At 41.1% G+C, this 16,825-nt stretch overlaps 1 protein-coding gene across 1 annotated transcript in view; it reads left to right on the forward strand.

The window, feature by feature from the left end:
* LOC144691890 (T-box transcription factor TBX19-like) overlaps nt 1-16,612 on the forward strand; it is a 31,604-nt gene extending 14,992 nt beyond the window's left edge. Inside the window, exons 5-8 of the mRNA XM_078560465.1 lie at nt 5,519-5,580; nt 7,501-7,686; nt 11,474-11,606; nt 16,381-16,612. Of these exons, the coding sequence (XP_078416591.1) occupies nt 5,519-5,580; nt 7,501-7,686; nt 11,474-11,606; nt 16,381-16,612 (613 nt within the window). The remainder of the gene's footprint in view (nt 1-5,518; nt 5,581-7,500; nt 7,687-11,473; nt 11,607-16,380) is intronic.
* The last annotated feature ends 213 nt before the right edge of the window (nt 16,613-16,825 follow it).

Consider the following 16,825-nt stretch of genomic DNA (forward strand, 5'->3'; position numbering starts at 1 on the left):
GACCTAGTAAGATCCTGCCAAGCCAAAGAATTCCATGGCCCACTCACACTGATACCAAACATTCTTGAGGAAGCTGATGGGTATCTTACTTAATCAAACAAAGTGTCAGTTTTTGAAGCTGACTAAAATAAGCCTTTCAGCCAGACAGTGGTTTGGGTGATTTGTTGGTCAATTGCAGCATATAGCACAACTCATAATTGCCATTCTTTTTGAGGAAAAGCAGGCTCCTAATTCACTTCTCTTCTTTAAGGTGCAAGAACAGCAGGATTTGTATATCCTGACAGCTTTGTACCACCATCTGGTATGAAAATCCTTTCCAGGCAACCATACCTGTCTGCTTCTCCTCTTCAACCCTTCATCTTCTTTATAGCAGTAGGTACAGGTGTATCCCCATAGGGACTGCCATTACATTTAGGCTGGAATTGGTAAGTTTTGCACAATTTACCAGGCTGGTAGAAGTGCACATCAACCCAACAATTAAAAAGTTAAATGGCTCAGTAACTTTTGCCAAGCAATTACTAAATGTATTAACACTGCAAATGAATGCACTTAACTGGTGCTTTCTATTGGGGGAATTTTATGGAGATGATGAAGGTCTTAGCTGCCAGCTGGAGAGCTGGTGAGAGAACAGTGTTATATATCATGAGTCAATCAGGCAATTAAGAGGCTAAGGGCAGGCCTTCCATGGGATCAGAACTTCAGAGGCAGCAAGTCCCACCCACCAAAAGCTGCCAGCCAATCAGAGGCTGGCAGCTTTTTTGCTCAGCAGCACCACTGGAGTGGGGGGCTGTGGCTGCGGCAAGAAATACACCCATTGGAGGCCCAGGATTGTGGAGCGATCCAGGCCAGAAGTAATTGATAGTGGGAGGGATTTTGTGGGATGGGGGTTGTGGGAGAGGCTGTAGGGGGATTGGCAGCGAGCACAAGAGGGTGGCCGTCAGCGGGCCCCGAATGCCTTTGAAAGAGGGACAGCCCCCCCCAACCATCCCCCCACCCCCCAGGAGATCACAAACAACCCCATGGGTTTGCTTGCGGCGCTCTCCACAAGTTGACAGGCCTGCCTGCAGCTGGTTTAATACCAGCAGTGGTGGGATGAAGAGGGCCTCAATTAGTGCTAGGACGGGAAAGCTGTTCTCGGGCCTTCTAGCCATGACTTAAATGGGTTGGAGGCGGGAAGGTGGTGGGATCCCCACCCATGACCATCCCACCTAATTTACTGCCCTCCCCGCCTCCAACTTTGCCAAGGTGAAGGGCATAAAATACTACCCTATCAGTGAGGTACACTGGTTTTGTAAAGGTATCTTCAATAATAAGGCAGTCATTCCCATCCTTATAATGAACTTGCATAAAAAGATTGGGCACAAGGATGGCATGTTTTTTTGCTCTTCCAAAGACTAACCACTCTATTCTATGTATGTGGTTTCAGAAGATTGCAGTACATCACCGTTGGGAGACGATCTCCCAAACTTATGCCCTTGTCCTGCTTCAAGGGATTGTCTTTCAATCTTAAGGTCCAAGTTTGCTGGAAGGAGAATTTAGTGGTCTGGTGCCAGCATTTTTCTTTGTAGTGTCGCTGTATTACAGAGTGAAACAGAGGTACACTGTGTACAACAACAGTGTGGTACACAACATATATTGGCATCTTACTTCTGTTGGAAAGAATTATTTCCAAATACTGTTATAGCACATCTTTTCTCTCATAATAGCAATTTATCAAGCTAAGGTGTAAGTGGTTCTGAACAAGCATTCTCTTCACAGAATACCACGTCACATGCTTTGCTTGTTGTAGCTGCCATCATTGATTCAAACATCTGAGGGCATTTTAGCCAGAGAAGTTAATGAGGGAGCAATGGGTGAAACACATAGCCTAAATAAGAAGATGGGAGTAGATGAACAGGAAGAAGCTGCAAGTGGCATTTTCCCCAGACATTTCTTGTTTGCATAGGCTAACAATTGATGCCTCAATTAGTGCTAGGATGGGAAGGCTTGTCCTTTAGAAGCATGTTATTGGATGAGTAAAAGGCCTCCCAGATAAAACTTGAAAATGAACAGAACACTCTGCTGTGGTATAACTTCTGACATCTCTGCAAAAATGCTTCCGAAGCAACTTGGGACATGTAGCATTCCATGGCCATCTGCAGAGGAGGTTCCAGGATTGAGAGCTTAATTCTGGACACAGTTTCTAATCAATGCTGTGAATGGGGCCATCAAAACTTTGGGCTTCAGCTTATAGCAGTGTCTCAGTGATTAGACACGTACTTGATTGTACACATCAAACACCTGCATCTGATTCTGAGCTACAAATTCATTTCCAATCTGCACGACTCTGAAAGCAGCTTGCTTCCCCACCCACCACAGTAGTGATTATGCACGGCACAAGTTAGGGCTAATGGATGCATTCCATAAAATGCCAAAAGGAAGAAGTATTGTATTTTTCATTAGTTTGCATTCAGAATTCATTAGCAGAGAATTACCATTTTTCACTATATCCATTACATTCTTTTGAGAAAGAAAGGAGTGATGGAAGGATGGGTAAACATGGTGGCCTGGATTTTCATGTTGGTTTAGGAAAACCCGACGTGTGCACTTTTGTGCCTTCTAACATACATACCCGACCCATGTGTGACTTTGCCCAGGAGTTCTGTCTTTTCACACAGGTCAGGTTCACAATTAATTTTTCGAGATATGTTGGAGTGCATGAGGAGTGTGGGTGTGGAGGTGGGCCAGTTAGTAGGTCTGTCTTGATTCTCTAGCGCAGCAGCCCAGCTCCCAACATTGTTTAAAGGTGCCCAACTTCACCATCACTCTCCTTACCCCATGCCTCCACAGGTCACCCATGACACACTGTGCCCTTTCAGATCACCCATGCCTCCTCACCCACCCATCCCCATGCACCTTCAGATCCCCAAACCTCCCATATTTCCCCCATAGTGCATACTGGGTAAGTGGCTATGTAGAGTTCTCTCAGGTACCATGCAATAGCAATGGGAATTATTTTAAAATCATTGGGAAAAAAATCTTTAACAATCCAATAAAACCCTGAATTCAAACACACCATCAGTGATACTGGAAAAAAATGACTCCAGTGCAAAATTAAAACATAATCCTTTAAGTGCCTATTATGGTTGTAAACAAACAAAAAACCACATCAAAGGCTTTTTCTGTTATTATAGCCTCTTAAAAGTTGCAATAATTCTTTGATCAGTGGACCACCAGCTGAGCTGAAGTCATTGCTAGCTTTTGAAACCCAGCCAAGCATTAATAATGGCTGTCATACCAAAAGCTTCCAGCTACATTACCTAAAACTAACAGAATAGAGTGTCCAATTTCCATTTCAAAGCAGAGTGCCTGTCAATCAATGGTGAGGTGTAGGTGCAGAGATCTTTTCAACTTTCAAAAGCAGAGGTTTTTTTAAATGCCAAAGCTGTCAGCCAATTTATATCAAAGCACGAAACATGACAGGACTTTTATATTATGATACTTTTGATAATTGGAAAAATACAGTAATGCATGACAATAATTACACAATGCTGGCCAATGTAAGGGTCAACTTAACCTTTCAGGACAGATCCCTATGATGAATCACTGCATTAAAACACATCTAAATTACAAAACAGAATCAAATAGTGATATTTGAAGATGTTGAATCATTTTACACTTAACTTTCAGAATGTTCCAGACTTCTCAGCAGGCTTCCCTCAATGATTACGAGCTCCCCAATGAAATGCTTTTTTAGGGTTTGCGAAACCTCCACCAGCATTCAAAAATACTGTGCCAGAGGAAACATAATTTTGTTGTGATCCTCACAATGGGGAGAGGTGCGTGTGTATTTTACACCCAAGGCCTTCTCAATCAGTCAAAAGGCCACATAAAAATGATGTGGGTTCAGGAAGGCATAGGATAACTGTTTCTCCAGCAAAAAAAAACTAAGTTCAGTGTTTCACAACCTGATTTGCACCTCCTTTGGGAGATGAAAATCCGGCCCGATATGCAAGGTTGAATGGTGTTTAAGGATCCGGTTCCCTAATTTTGTAGTTACCTTCCCAGCTACAGGAAGAGCTGTTGCTATTGTTGAAGCTGTCTGCAGGCCAGCCTGCATCTGATAGCAAAGTGAAGATGGCTGTGACTGGGATGGCCAGGTAGATTAGCCTTGGTCTGTAAATGTGCATTCTGGGTAAGGAAGAGTGCATAGATAACATATGATAACTGCCTGCCCCTACACCTCAATTAATTAATCTCCCTCCTTGTTATGGATTGAGGGGGGGGGGGGGGGGTGGCGATAATTTAAAAAGCACTATTTTTTCCTCTTACTACCTATCCATAAACAGAAAGGTGTTTTGACTTGTCTCCCTCCTTGTAAGATGTGGCGTATTTCCCCCACCCCTCAGTTTTTGTGCAATCCAGGTTTCTATTAATAACCCCACGGCAAACTTGAGATTGTATGAACTCAAAGGGTTAGTTTATTTGCACACGCTCAAACGTGGGAAGGAGGGTTCACAACATCGCCTCCATAGAGAAAAGAAGGTTTTACAGTGCAGAGACCGCAGAGAAAACAAATATTGGTTCACATGAGTTCCAGTATCAAAGTCCAGTGGTGTATTCCTTCATGGAGATTGGTGGGCTGAAAACCAATCTTGTGGTGGTGTTCACCTCACAAGATGAGATAGGCACGCAAAGATGAATCAGTCTTATGGGCGATGACACAGAACCTCCAACAGAAGCAATGTGGATGGGGCTAGGTATTCAACTTGGGCAGAACTCCTTTCTGTGTGGCTGCTATTCAGATGTTAAAGAGTATACTGAGCTATAAAGTTCAACAAGGCAATATTACTTGTTCCATAAGCCAGAGGCCTAGGTCACATGACCCCCAACTCTCCACCAGTTCCACTGATTAGTGGGTCCTCGGAGGTAGAGAGGTGTGAGTTTTCCCGAAACTGCGAAGTGGTTTCTTTTGTTCTGGGGTCACAGACAGACATAAGTTCAGCCACTTTAAGGGTTGGGCTCAGCTAAGGTCCAGTTTTTAAATTTAGAAATATCAACAGGTTTATATATTTTTTTAATATATAAAAAGGCACAGTGTGGGGTTGTAGTCCATCACACTCCTCTAAATCTTGAAATGTTGGAAGTCTCAAAGAAATTAGTATCTTTCAGGCTTTGCTTCAAATCAAATTGTAGCTAATAGCCTTGCAAAACAAAAAATCTGGTGTATATAATAGTATGAATTAAGAGTAATACAGAGTAAGTTTGTTTTAAAAAGGAACTTTATGACCAATACTGAAAACTCTTAACAGATTTAGGAAGGTGGGTCAGCCAGTCAAACTCATGTGCCTGTTTTATATTGGTAACCTGCACCATGGGAGATCAGCCGTAAGCTTTCTTTTGGAAGAGAAGGAGCTACACCACAGCATGAGTCCCTGTCTTTCCGGAAGGAGAAAGACAGAATTTATATACGAACAATTAAACAACAAAGTTGTTCCAAGATATATAATGTCGTATCTTTTTATTTAAACCCGTACAGGGCCAGTTGTAAGGATTGCTCAGAAGACTTTTCTGAAAATCAGCACATGAGTTACTCTCACAGTAAGTCTTTAAATTTGTATGCAGGCATTGTAGTATGTAATCAGGTTGGTTTAACAATGGTCATCAAATATAGTAACATATATAGTAACAAGGCTAGGTTGTGGTAGCCAGGAAGGCAATAAGTTCTCAGCTTCTCTATGATGAATTACAGGTTGGAACTAAGATGGCTGGCATGCTTGTTAGTTGAACAAGGAATGGTGAGAATGTGAAGCCTGTACACCATTCATACATGGAGTATTGGTGGTGATTCCACTAAAAATTAAAACAATCACTACATTTGTCCTGGCGGTACTTGGGAATCCAACTTCTTTTTCTTTTAATTTAATTGCCAAAATCTTATCTGTAGCAAGAAACAAATGCAACATCTATGGTTCTTCATTCAATTATTCCCAATACCGCATGCCAATGCACCTCAAGACCTAGATGCTGCATCTGGTTATTTCAATGATAAATTTTAATTAGGTCATAATATTCATAGATGAAGCTATGCTTTAGAGGTCGGTAGGCACTCTAATGCAGGCACTAAAGCCATGTTGGGCCATGAAATTCAGCACTTTTTTTTAACACATCCTATATGAAAGTATTTTTCCATCCTTTGTTAAATCCAAAACCGAGAGGACAGAGCCAAATTTGACATCATGGCCTGACTTCTGGCAATTTATTTGATAAGTCATTTAAGACCATATTTATCTTAAAACTGGGGGCCAGTTAGCTCAGTTGACTGGACAGCTAGTGTGTGGTTTAGAATAATGGCAACATCATGGGGTTTGTTCCCTGTTCTGGCTGAGGTAGGCTTGGGACTTGCCTCCTTGTCCTGCCTTGCAGTAAAGTCATGGCATAAGCCCTGTTTGTTCATCCTCAGACAATCGAGGATGCTATCTGGTGAAGACGAGGAATCTTAAAACTAATGCATCTATATTCTAAGACAAAAGCAGATAGAAAAATATTAACCTGGACCTTAAGAGCCATCAGGTTTGCAGACTCTGATTTACATCATGGATATCTTTGGATAACCAATTCAGTTTTGACACTTCTGTTTAGATGCCTATTCTAAATATAGAATAAACATAATACATGCATTTGTATTAAACCATATTAGTTTTAAAATTTTTAAGATTAGATGTAAACATTTGAAGGAAGAAAAATGTAATTGGTATTATGGGTTTGTGAAAAAAATTGTTGACCTAAAAATGTCAGCATATTTTAAGCATGAAAAAATCCAGAGAATGAGAATGTAATACTATACAAGGAAAATTGCTAACACACAGACTGTATCCAAAATTACACTGAGAACTTCTTTCTGGTTTATTATAAATGGTTACATGTAATTCATTTCTTTCTGTTATTCCGCTTATAATATTGAGCTTCCATGTAGACATAAGGTGATTATTATTGAGACAGAATTAACAACTTGCATTACAGTTGCGCATTGTTCAATACATTGCTTGCAGAATATTGTTTGTTCAATTTAGTTGTTTGTCACTCTTTTAGATTCAAAATATTCTTTTAAAAGTCCCCAAACCTTTTCAATGCAGTATTTTAGTTATATCCATATAAGTCCTCATTATACTACTGATATTAACAACTGTTTTGATGTTAGATGAATCTAAATGAGCAATTTTCCAATTATAGATTCTTATATTCTCACATTTTTGCCTAGTTTCCGAATTGCTTTACTTTCAAATGTGGAAATCGACAAACTTCTTGGCGTAACATATATTACATTGCAAGCTAAATATTAAAGTTTAAGCAAAACACAAATGTCGATCACTTTGAAATTAATAAAGTTACTTTTGGAACAGATAATGGAAATTCTGTGAGAACAGAACAGTTGGCACAGCAAGATTCACAATGTAATTCTGAACTATTATATTTGAATTGTTACTGATTTCACCAGAATCATTTTGTCATTCTCCTCAGTAAGCAGTTGGTTGATACCCAATGCTGAGACCATTTGTGCGTCAACAAATCCGAATTATCAGTACCGTGCTACTTTACCACTTCCAGGTGCGCACTCGTACCATAGCTGTGAACGCTACAGCTCGAGGCGCAGCCACCTCTCCAATCCATACCCTACATCCTACATGCACAGAAATTACTCAACAGGTATGCTCAAACCTATTAATTAAACTGGCAGTTGATGGATTAAAGTGATTAATTAACAACTGTGATTCACAGTTTGAAAATGCATTTACAAAATTAATGAAACATGAAATCTGCAATGGATTTAAACCCATTAAAGCTTTAATTATCTCAACTAGCTTACTGATTTTTGAAATCTATGATGTTCTGGATATTAGGAGGATAAGATGATTGAGCTTTGATTGGCTGAATATTCCTTTCTGGTCTTTAATTTTCTTGTTTGTTTTCAAATTTATTCCTGAAGAGTACATTAATTTTCTCTTCTAGTATAGTATATTACTTTTGTTAAAACCAGTGGACGAAGGAATTTCACGTTTTAAAATGGTTGTTATTAATATCGCAGTGTGATGATTTCAACCCACAAGTTTTTAAAGTAAAACTTGTGTTACATTAAAAGTAATATATTTTCTCTCAGTAAGAATATTATTAACATATAGTGTTTCCACATATTTGTTGTTACAGGTTTAGCTTGGTCAGCAAAGCATTAGACACAGTTACAAGCAATTGTCTAAGGGGAAGGGGGTCGCAATTCAACAAAAAGATCCAAAAAAATCCACTGCTTATGTTTTTGTTTCTATGTGGATGGAAGTTTAAGTTAATGGTGGTTCAACTTTGTGCTGTCATATTTTAGTGATTTGTCCCTTGATGTACTGTGTGATTTCAGAGTTTTTTAAGACTAATGCTTGCTATTGTGAATAAGATAATTTCAGCTTAAATGTTTAACTGTGAGAAATCTTGGCAAATTATCAATTTAAAAAGTAGCAGCTATAAGAATATAACTTACTATAAGGACAAGGAAACACCAAATAACTCTTCACTTACTAATTTTTAATTAACCACATTTTGGTGTAATGCTCGGAGCAGTCCTCGCTGCTCTTTATATGAGATGCTCTAATCCTATTTTGATTACCAAGTTCATGTGGGTGCTAAACACAGGTACGCAAAACAGAAGTTCGCTGGAGTACAGCAACCAAGTTGTTTATGGCCAGTTTGTGTTGAGCTGGATGCAATCTTGACTGCACATAGTTTCACCAGACTTAGCATAAATCTGAGCAAGGTAACTTGCTTCAGGCACAGAATTGTCTTGCCATACTGATAGATCCTAATACAAGCAGTGTTGCTGACCAAAACAGCTGCTGTTGGGATGTTAACCTTTCCAAATTTGGTGGTGGCCACTTTTGGCAAGGAACGCATGCAACAGAGATGAACATTTTGGCAATTCCACCAGATGGCACCACCAGCTTTTCCAGATGATCCCAGAAAAAGGAATGAATGCAAACATCTCCATCTCACTTCTCTTCAAATCAGGGAAGGTCGGGGTGGGGGAGGAACACAGATCACCGGTTCTGCTCAAATTTTAACTCTTATTCACCCCCAATAATGATGGCATTGCATCCAACGTCCTGAAATAAATCTGGAACCATGGCTCCTTAAAAAATCTGAATGCAGGAAGGCAAAGCGAACACCTTAGCCTGAATCAAGGCTTTCTAAACGTCTGTAGCTCTATACAAGAGAGTGAGAGGAGAAGCAGCTCCAACTAAGGAGGTTGTTGATTTGTTGTTTGGAAAAATAGGACAGATACGTATGGACAGAATATAAACTGGGGAAACCGAAGTCATAGTCAACAGCAGCCTATTGGTTTCTGAGAATTATTCCACAGAAGGAATCTTGCAATAGCTGACAATATAAATTCTGGAACAAAAACAAAAATACCTGGAAAAACTCAGCAGGTCTGACAGCATCTGCGGAGTGGAATATAGTTGATGTTTTGAATCCGAATGACCCTTCATCAGAACTAAAAAAATATAGAAATGAGATGAAATATAAGCTGGTGGAGGTGGGTGGAACAGGTAGAGCTCGATAGGGGGCCAGTGATAGGTGGAGGCCAAGAAGAGACTGCCAAAGATGTCATAGACAAAAGGACAAAGGGGTGTTGATGGTGGTGATATTATCTAAAGGATGTGCTAATGGGGACATTAAGGGTAGCAAGCAGGACAAGCTAGTGGCAGATGGCCCTAATGGGGGTGGGGTGGGGGGAAGGGATCGAAATGGGCTAAAAGGTGGAGATGAAACAATAGATCAAAATAAATTTAAAAATAGGTGGGAAAAGAAAAATATATTTGTAAAAAAATGATAAATTATTGGGAAAAGGGGGATCGGAAAGGGGGTGGGGATGGAGGAAAGAGTTCATGTTCTGAAATTGTTGAACTCAATATTAATATATAAATTCTGGCTTCAGCCAGATCCAGTTGAAAGATATTACATGTGTCCCCCGTTTAAAACCCATTCTAATAGTGTGATTTCGTTTTAGCGCTGTTGTTATATCAGGGACGTTCCTTAATAGTGTTGCCACCATGTTTATTTGAAGGCAGTGACTGTTTTTTTAAATAAGCTGCTGCCCTGACCTTGCCATTTTCATCAACCCTCCCACTCCCAGTTTCTCTTGTTCTTTCCGCCCACCTCCTGAGCCCTGGCTCACAGCGTGTGTTTGGGAGAGAGAGCAACAGAGGGGAGAGGGAGGGGAAGAGGCAGGGAGAGGGAGGGGAAGAGGCAGGGAGGGAAAGAGGGAAGAGGCAGGGAGGGGAAGAGGGAAGAGGCAGGGAGGGGAAGAGGGAAGAGGCAGGGAGGGGAGAGGGAAGAGGAAGAGGCAGGGAGGGGAAGAGGGAAGAGGCAGGGAGCGGAGAGGGAAGAGGAAGAGGCAGGGAGCGGAGAGGGAATAGGAGGAGGCAGGGTGGGGAGAGGAAGAGGCAGGGAGGGGAGAGGGGGGCAGGGAGGGGAAGAGGGAAGAGGCAGGGAGGGGAAGAGGGAAGAGGCAGGGAGGGGAGAGGGAAGAGGGAAGAGACAGGGAGGGGAAGCGGGAAGAGGCAGGGAGTGGAGAGGGAAGAGGAAGAGGCAGGGAGCGGAGAGGGAATAGGAGGAGGCAGGGTGGGGAGAGGAAGAGGCAGGGAGGGGAGAGGGGGGCAGGGAGGGGAGAGGGAGAGGCAGGGAGAGGGGAGGGAGAGGAAGGGAGGGGAGAGGGATGAGGGAGAGGCAGGGAGGAGGGAGGGGAGAAGTCAGAGGCAGGGAGGCGAAAGGAGGAGGCAGGGAGGTGAGAAGAAAGAGGAAGAGGCAGGGAGATGGGGTGGAGAAGCAGGGAAGGGAGATGGCAGAGGCGGGAGGGGAGAGGGTAGAGGCAGGAAGGGGAGAAGGGAGATAGAGAGGCTGGGAGGGGAGAGGCAGGGAGGGGAGAGGGGAGATGGAGAGGCTAGGAGGAGGGAGGGGAGAGGGCAGAGGCAGGGAGAGGAAAGGGGAGAGGCAGGGAGGGGAGAGGGAAGAGGAAGAGGCTGGGAGGGGAGAGGGAAGAGGAGGAGGCAGGGAGGGGAGAGGAAGAGGCAGGGAGGGGAGTGGAGGAGGCAGGGAGAGAAGAGGAAGAGGCAGGGAGGGGAGTGGAGGAGGTAGGGAGGGGAGAGAGAAGAGAAAGAGGCAAGGAGGGGAGAGGAGAGGGAAGAGGCAGGGAGGGGAGTCGGAAGAGGCAGGGATTTTTTTTAAGAACACATTAGGAGTGCTAAACAAAAAATAACTGCAGTGTAATCTGAAGCACATCTTGTGAGGCCTGTGGAGAGGCCACAGATTGATATCCCTGATCTCTAAACTGATAATGATTCATATAAATGGCTAGGGTTAACATCTGGATGGGAAGAAAAATGGATGACCTATTTATTTCAAATACAAAGTTTTTGGTTTATTGATCTATTTTATGTTTTTAACCAAGTGTCCATTTCAGAAAGCTCTAGTAGCAGCCTTCAGGCTTTACCAGGGCATGACAACTGGTCAACCTTGCCACCTCCACCATATGCCAACATGTTACCAGTGACTCATGCAGCTGGAACTGGATCCAATGGCAGGTGAGGCATATAGGTCACAGATCCAGGCTTTTGTGGGTGGATGAAATTTCTATATATTTACTCAAACTTAAAATTATACTTATTTGTGTTGCTTTATTGTTGAAATTCAATTGATATGATAAAGTAGTTGTTTTGTTGGATTGGTTGGCATATTTTGTTGGTATATTTTTTTTAATTTAAAAGAATTGAAATACAATTCAGTCAAGGAGAAATCTGTCAACAAGTAACCAACTGAACTGAACATTTGTTATGTGAGATATGGGGTTGTCTGTTCACTGGCAATGCGGCAGTACTGCATCATACTGCCTGCCTGGCATCTTGGATGAGAGTGTGGAACCGGTGATCATGATCAGCTAACTGTTCAGGAGACGCTGGAGAATCTGAAGGCCATGATGGGGAGCTGAGCTCAAAGCCAGGATTTAAAGGGGTGTGGGAAAGCCAATCATGGTTGGTGGGAAAGGGAATGCACTTTCTGACTGCCCCTCCTCAACACTCCAGCAATAATCTCCAAAAATAATGATTTATCTATATCTGTGCAGCCTGCAGTGATCCCTTTTAACGACCATTTGTTATGCTGCACCATACTTAGTACTGTTGGTGGAGCACAGTCAGCCCAACGGTACCTCCAAATTGCAACTAGTAGAGGAGCCTGATTTGTATATTAAAAGTAGAGTCAGACCTGAAACGGTTGGATTGCTGGGCTGCCCTGAAGTGGTTAGGTAGCAAAATGAGGTGTTAAGTACTGTGTCCCAATTTTTTAATATGTTACCACCCTGTTCCTGCTGAGTAAAATCAGAGTCCTAGTCTCCCATTTAATGAAAGTTGAGTGATGTTTAAAAATTAGATGACACAATTTTGACTTGGTTTAGATGCCAGTTCCTGCACCATTAGGAGAAATGCGACCTCAGTTTAAAAACTCTAGAGTCTGATTTTAAATTTTGTTTTTAAATCCTTCCTAATAATATGCCACCAACTCCTGTATGGCATATTAACCCTGATTTTGTGGTAAGCGATGAACAAACAGCACTCTTGGTTCATTACACTTACGCTTGCCCACAGACTTATTATGGGATTTTGCAATGGAACCTACTGTTGTTAGAAATCCAAAACTACACAGTACCCTCAACCAGGGACCGGGCACCTGTGTGAACAGTGAAAGCAGTGGAATATTTCCTTAACCAATCAGATTTAAGAATTGTTACTGGAGAACACAGAGTCTGAACCAGGAAGTGTAAGTTAGATTACTTGATTCAATGTATGTAGAAAATGGAATAGAGACGAAAAAAGATGGCATTAAGAGAGAGAAAGATCAGTGACAAATGAAAAGATTTTTTAAAATTAGCTTTCTTAAAATCACCGACAATAATTAAAATCTGAAGGAATGAGACTCCACACTTTAAAAGTTATTTTTTCAAAAGGTTGATTTTCAGAAAAGTTACTTCCACTTGAATAGACCAAGTCCAACATTATTTAACATGTTTAGTGGCTAAGTACAGTAACTTCATTCTATTCCATGTATTTGAATGCCCAGTCTCCCTGTAAAATACTGGAGGAGCAGAGCAACTTGTACAGCAACTTCCTGATTTTGATGTTTATTTGTCAATGTGTGGACACTGGAATTTGCTGTCTGATTTATTCTTTTAATAACAGTGAATGTGGATAGCCTCAACATTATTTTACTGAAAAATCCAGACCATAATAACTTAACAATTCATTCCGTGAAATAAATCATTTAGGTATTTAAAATCAGCTGAAATATTCACTGAAAACAGCATTGCCAATATTCACAATAAAATGATTATGATTGTTGTTGCATGCATACAACTCACCAGAACAGAGATAGAGGAAGATTTTCCATACTCTCTCTTCCAGCTTCTGTTTTAATCTGCATAATTCACACTTGGCCATTGTGTTTGCAACACTGAAGTTAAATTGTGATAAATAATTTAGTAAAGGAATTCTTATAAAATGACAGAATTGCTGGATTTCTATGATTATTGCAACTATTAACAAGTTAATAAGATGACCATAAGACGTAGGAGCAGAAATAGGCCATTCGGCCCATTGAGTCTGCTCCGCCATTCAATGAGATCATGGCTGATCTGATAATCCTCAACTCCACTTTCCTGCCTTTCCCCATAACCTTTCATTCCCTTACTGATTAAAAATCTGTCTATCTCAGCCTTGAATATACTTAACGACCCAGCCTCTACAGCCCTCTGTGGTAAAGAATTCCACAGATTCACTACCCTCTAAAAGAAGAAATTCCTCCTCATCTCTTAAATGGGCGACCCCTTACTCTGAGATTATGCCCTCTGGTCCTGGACTCTCCTGGACAAGGGGAAACAACCTCTCAACATCTACCCTGTCCACCTCCTAAGAACCTTAAATGTTTCAATAAGGTCGCCTCCCATTCTTCTAAACTCCAATGAGTACAGGCCCAACTACTCAGCCTCTCCTCATAAGAAAATCCCTCCATAACTGGGATCAACCTAGTGAACCTTTTCCGGACTGCCTCCAATGCCAGTATGTCTTTCCTAACATAAGGGGACCAAACTGTTCACAGTATTCTAGGTGTGATCTAACTAATGCCTTGTATAGTTTTAGCAAAACTTCCCTATTTTTATACTCCATTCCCTTCTAAATAAAGGCCAACATTCCATTTGCCTTCCCTATTACCTGTTGAACTTAGCTTTTTGGAATTCATGCACGAGAACTCCCAAATCCCTCTGTGCTGTAGCTTTCTGCAGTCTTTCTCTATATAAATAATATTTCAGCTCCTCTATTCTTCCTGCCAAAATGCATAACCTCACATTTTCCCACATTATATTCCATCTGCCAAGTTTTTGCCCACTCATTTAACCTGTCTACATCCCTCTGTAGACTCTTCATGTCACCCTCACCACTTGCCTTCCCACCTATTTTTGTGTCATTTGCAAACTTGGCAATAGTACACTCACTTCCCTCATCTAAGTCATTAATATATGTTGGAAATAATTGTGGCTCCAGCACTGATCCCTGTGGCACTCCGCTAGTTACAGGTTTCTATCCTGAAAATGCCTCCCTTATCCCAACTCTCTGTCTTCTATTAGTTAGCCAATCCTCTATACTACCCCCAGCACCATGGGCTCTTATCTTATTAAGTAACCTTTTCGAACGCTTTTTAGAAATCCAAATATATTACATCTACTGGTTCCCCTTTATCTATCCTGCTTGCTACTTCCTCAAATAATTCTAATAAATGAAGCCATGCTGATTCTGCTTAAATATATTATGCATTTCTAAATGCTCTGCTATTACATCCTTTATAATAGACTCTAACATTTTCCCAATGATGGATGTTAAACTAACTGGCCTATAGTTACCTGTTTTTTGTCTCCCTCCCTTTTTGGATAAAAGTGTTATATTGGCAGTTTCCCAATCTTCTGGGACTTTTCCAGAATCTAAGGATTCTTAGAAGATTACTACCAGTGCATCCACTATTTGTGCTACTTCCGTTAATAACCTAGTATGCAACTGTCAGTTCCAGGGGACTTATCAGCCTTTATCCCTATTTGTTTCCCCAGAACTTTTTCTCTAGTGATAGTTATTGTATTAATTTCCTCCACCCCCCCCCTTCCCCCCCCTCCAATTTTGCGCCTTGATTATTTAATATTTTTGGAATGCTAATAGTGTCTTCTACTGTGAAGACAGATGCAATACATTTATTCAACTCCACTGTCATTTCCTGGTTCCCCATTATTATTTCCCCAGCCTCTTTCTCTAAGGGGCCTATGTTCACTTTGGCCTCTTCCTTTTTTATATATTTAAGGAAGCTCTTACTATCCATTTTTATATCACTTGCTAGTTTACCCTCAAAGTTTATTTTCTCCCTCTTTATTTTTTTTTTTGGTCATTTTTTTGTTGGTTTTTAAAACTTTCCCAATCCTCTTGCTTACCACTAATCTTTGCCACATTGTACGGTTTTTCTTTCAATTTGATACTATCCTTAACTTCCTTGATTAACTATGGTTGGTTTATCCCCTTCCTTGAATCTTTCTTTCTCACTGGGATATGTCTTTGTTGTGAGTCATGAACTATTTTCTTAAAAGTCTGCCATTGTTCATCAATCGTCTTTTCTGCTAAACTCCTTTCCCAGTCCACTCCAGCCAACTCTGCCCTCATTCCTTTGTAATTTATCCCTGACTCCTCAATTTTCTCTTTCCTCCTCCTGAATATGCTGGGCATATGCTTTCTGCTGAGTCATTTCCTTCAGTAATTAGTGCCCTTTGGAAAATTTTTTGAAGGTGATTGCTGCTTGCAGACAGCTAAAGTTAAGGACTGCTTGACATAGGAATTCAAGCATTTGTTAATTGGACAATAAACTAATAACAAGATTCAGATCTTCTGCTTGAACTTCATTACTGGGTGCATTTCTCTACCTCACTGGACAGCTGACAGTGTGCCACTGCTGCTGAAATGAACATATCTGAATCTGCTTTATAATTATCCCAAACTTTATCTTGGTGACTATATATTTGTTTATAATCATTGTTTCCTGCAGTATAAGAGTGACTACACATCAAAAGTACTTCATTGGCTGTAAAGCGCTTTGGGACATCCTGCGCTCATGAAAGATGCTATAATAATGCAATTCTTTCTCTTCTTTAATCAATATAAAATAGCCTTGGAAATGGTAAAAGAACCTGATAAGGTCACAATTTCTAAATGAGATATGGCACAATCTCTTCAGACTTGTTTTGCAATGAACATTTATTTATATTTTTAATTTTAGCCACTATACATGCCACTGGACAGTTGGTAGTGGTTCTGTTCCCCCAACCAACCCACTGAGCTCAGCTGCTGGAAATCCTCAAAGCCCATTTATTCGAGGAAGCCTCAGTTTGCCGACAACCCCTTCATCCTTGGCTACTGTGACGAGTTCAAGTGAACCAGCCATGAGTGAATCTCCACTAGCTAGACTTGCTGTATCTTCATGGAGTTCAGCTTCATCCTCATCATTCTAATGGTGCGATGTACATCCCATTTGATTGGTGTAACCATCTATTTCAGGAACATTGGGAACTAAAACATTTTCTACTGTTGCATACATTTATATAGTTTTACTTTCAAGTGTTTCTGCTGTAGATTACAGTGGAGAATAGTTTCTAAGAGAATGAATGGTGCTCTGGGTTAGAAGATATGTAGAATTGACTGAAAATCTCTGTTAGCTGCTCTGA

This window comes from Cetorhinus maximus, chromosome 16 (assembly GCF_964194155.1).
Source record: "Cetorhinus maximus chromosome 16, sCetMax3.hap1.1, whole genome shotgun sequence".
Classification (NCBI taxonomy): Eukaryota; Metazoa; Chordata; class Chondrichthyes; order Lamniformes; family Cetorhinidae; genus Cetorhinus; species Cetorhinus maximus.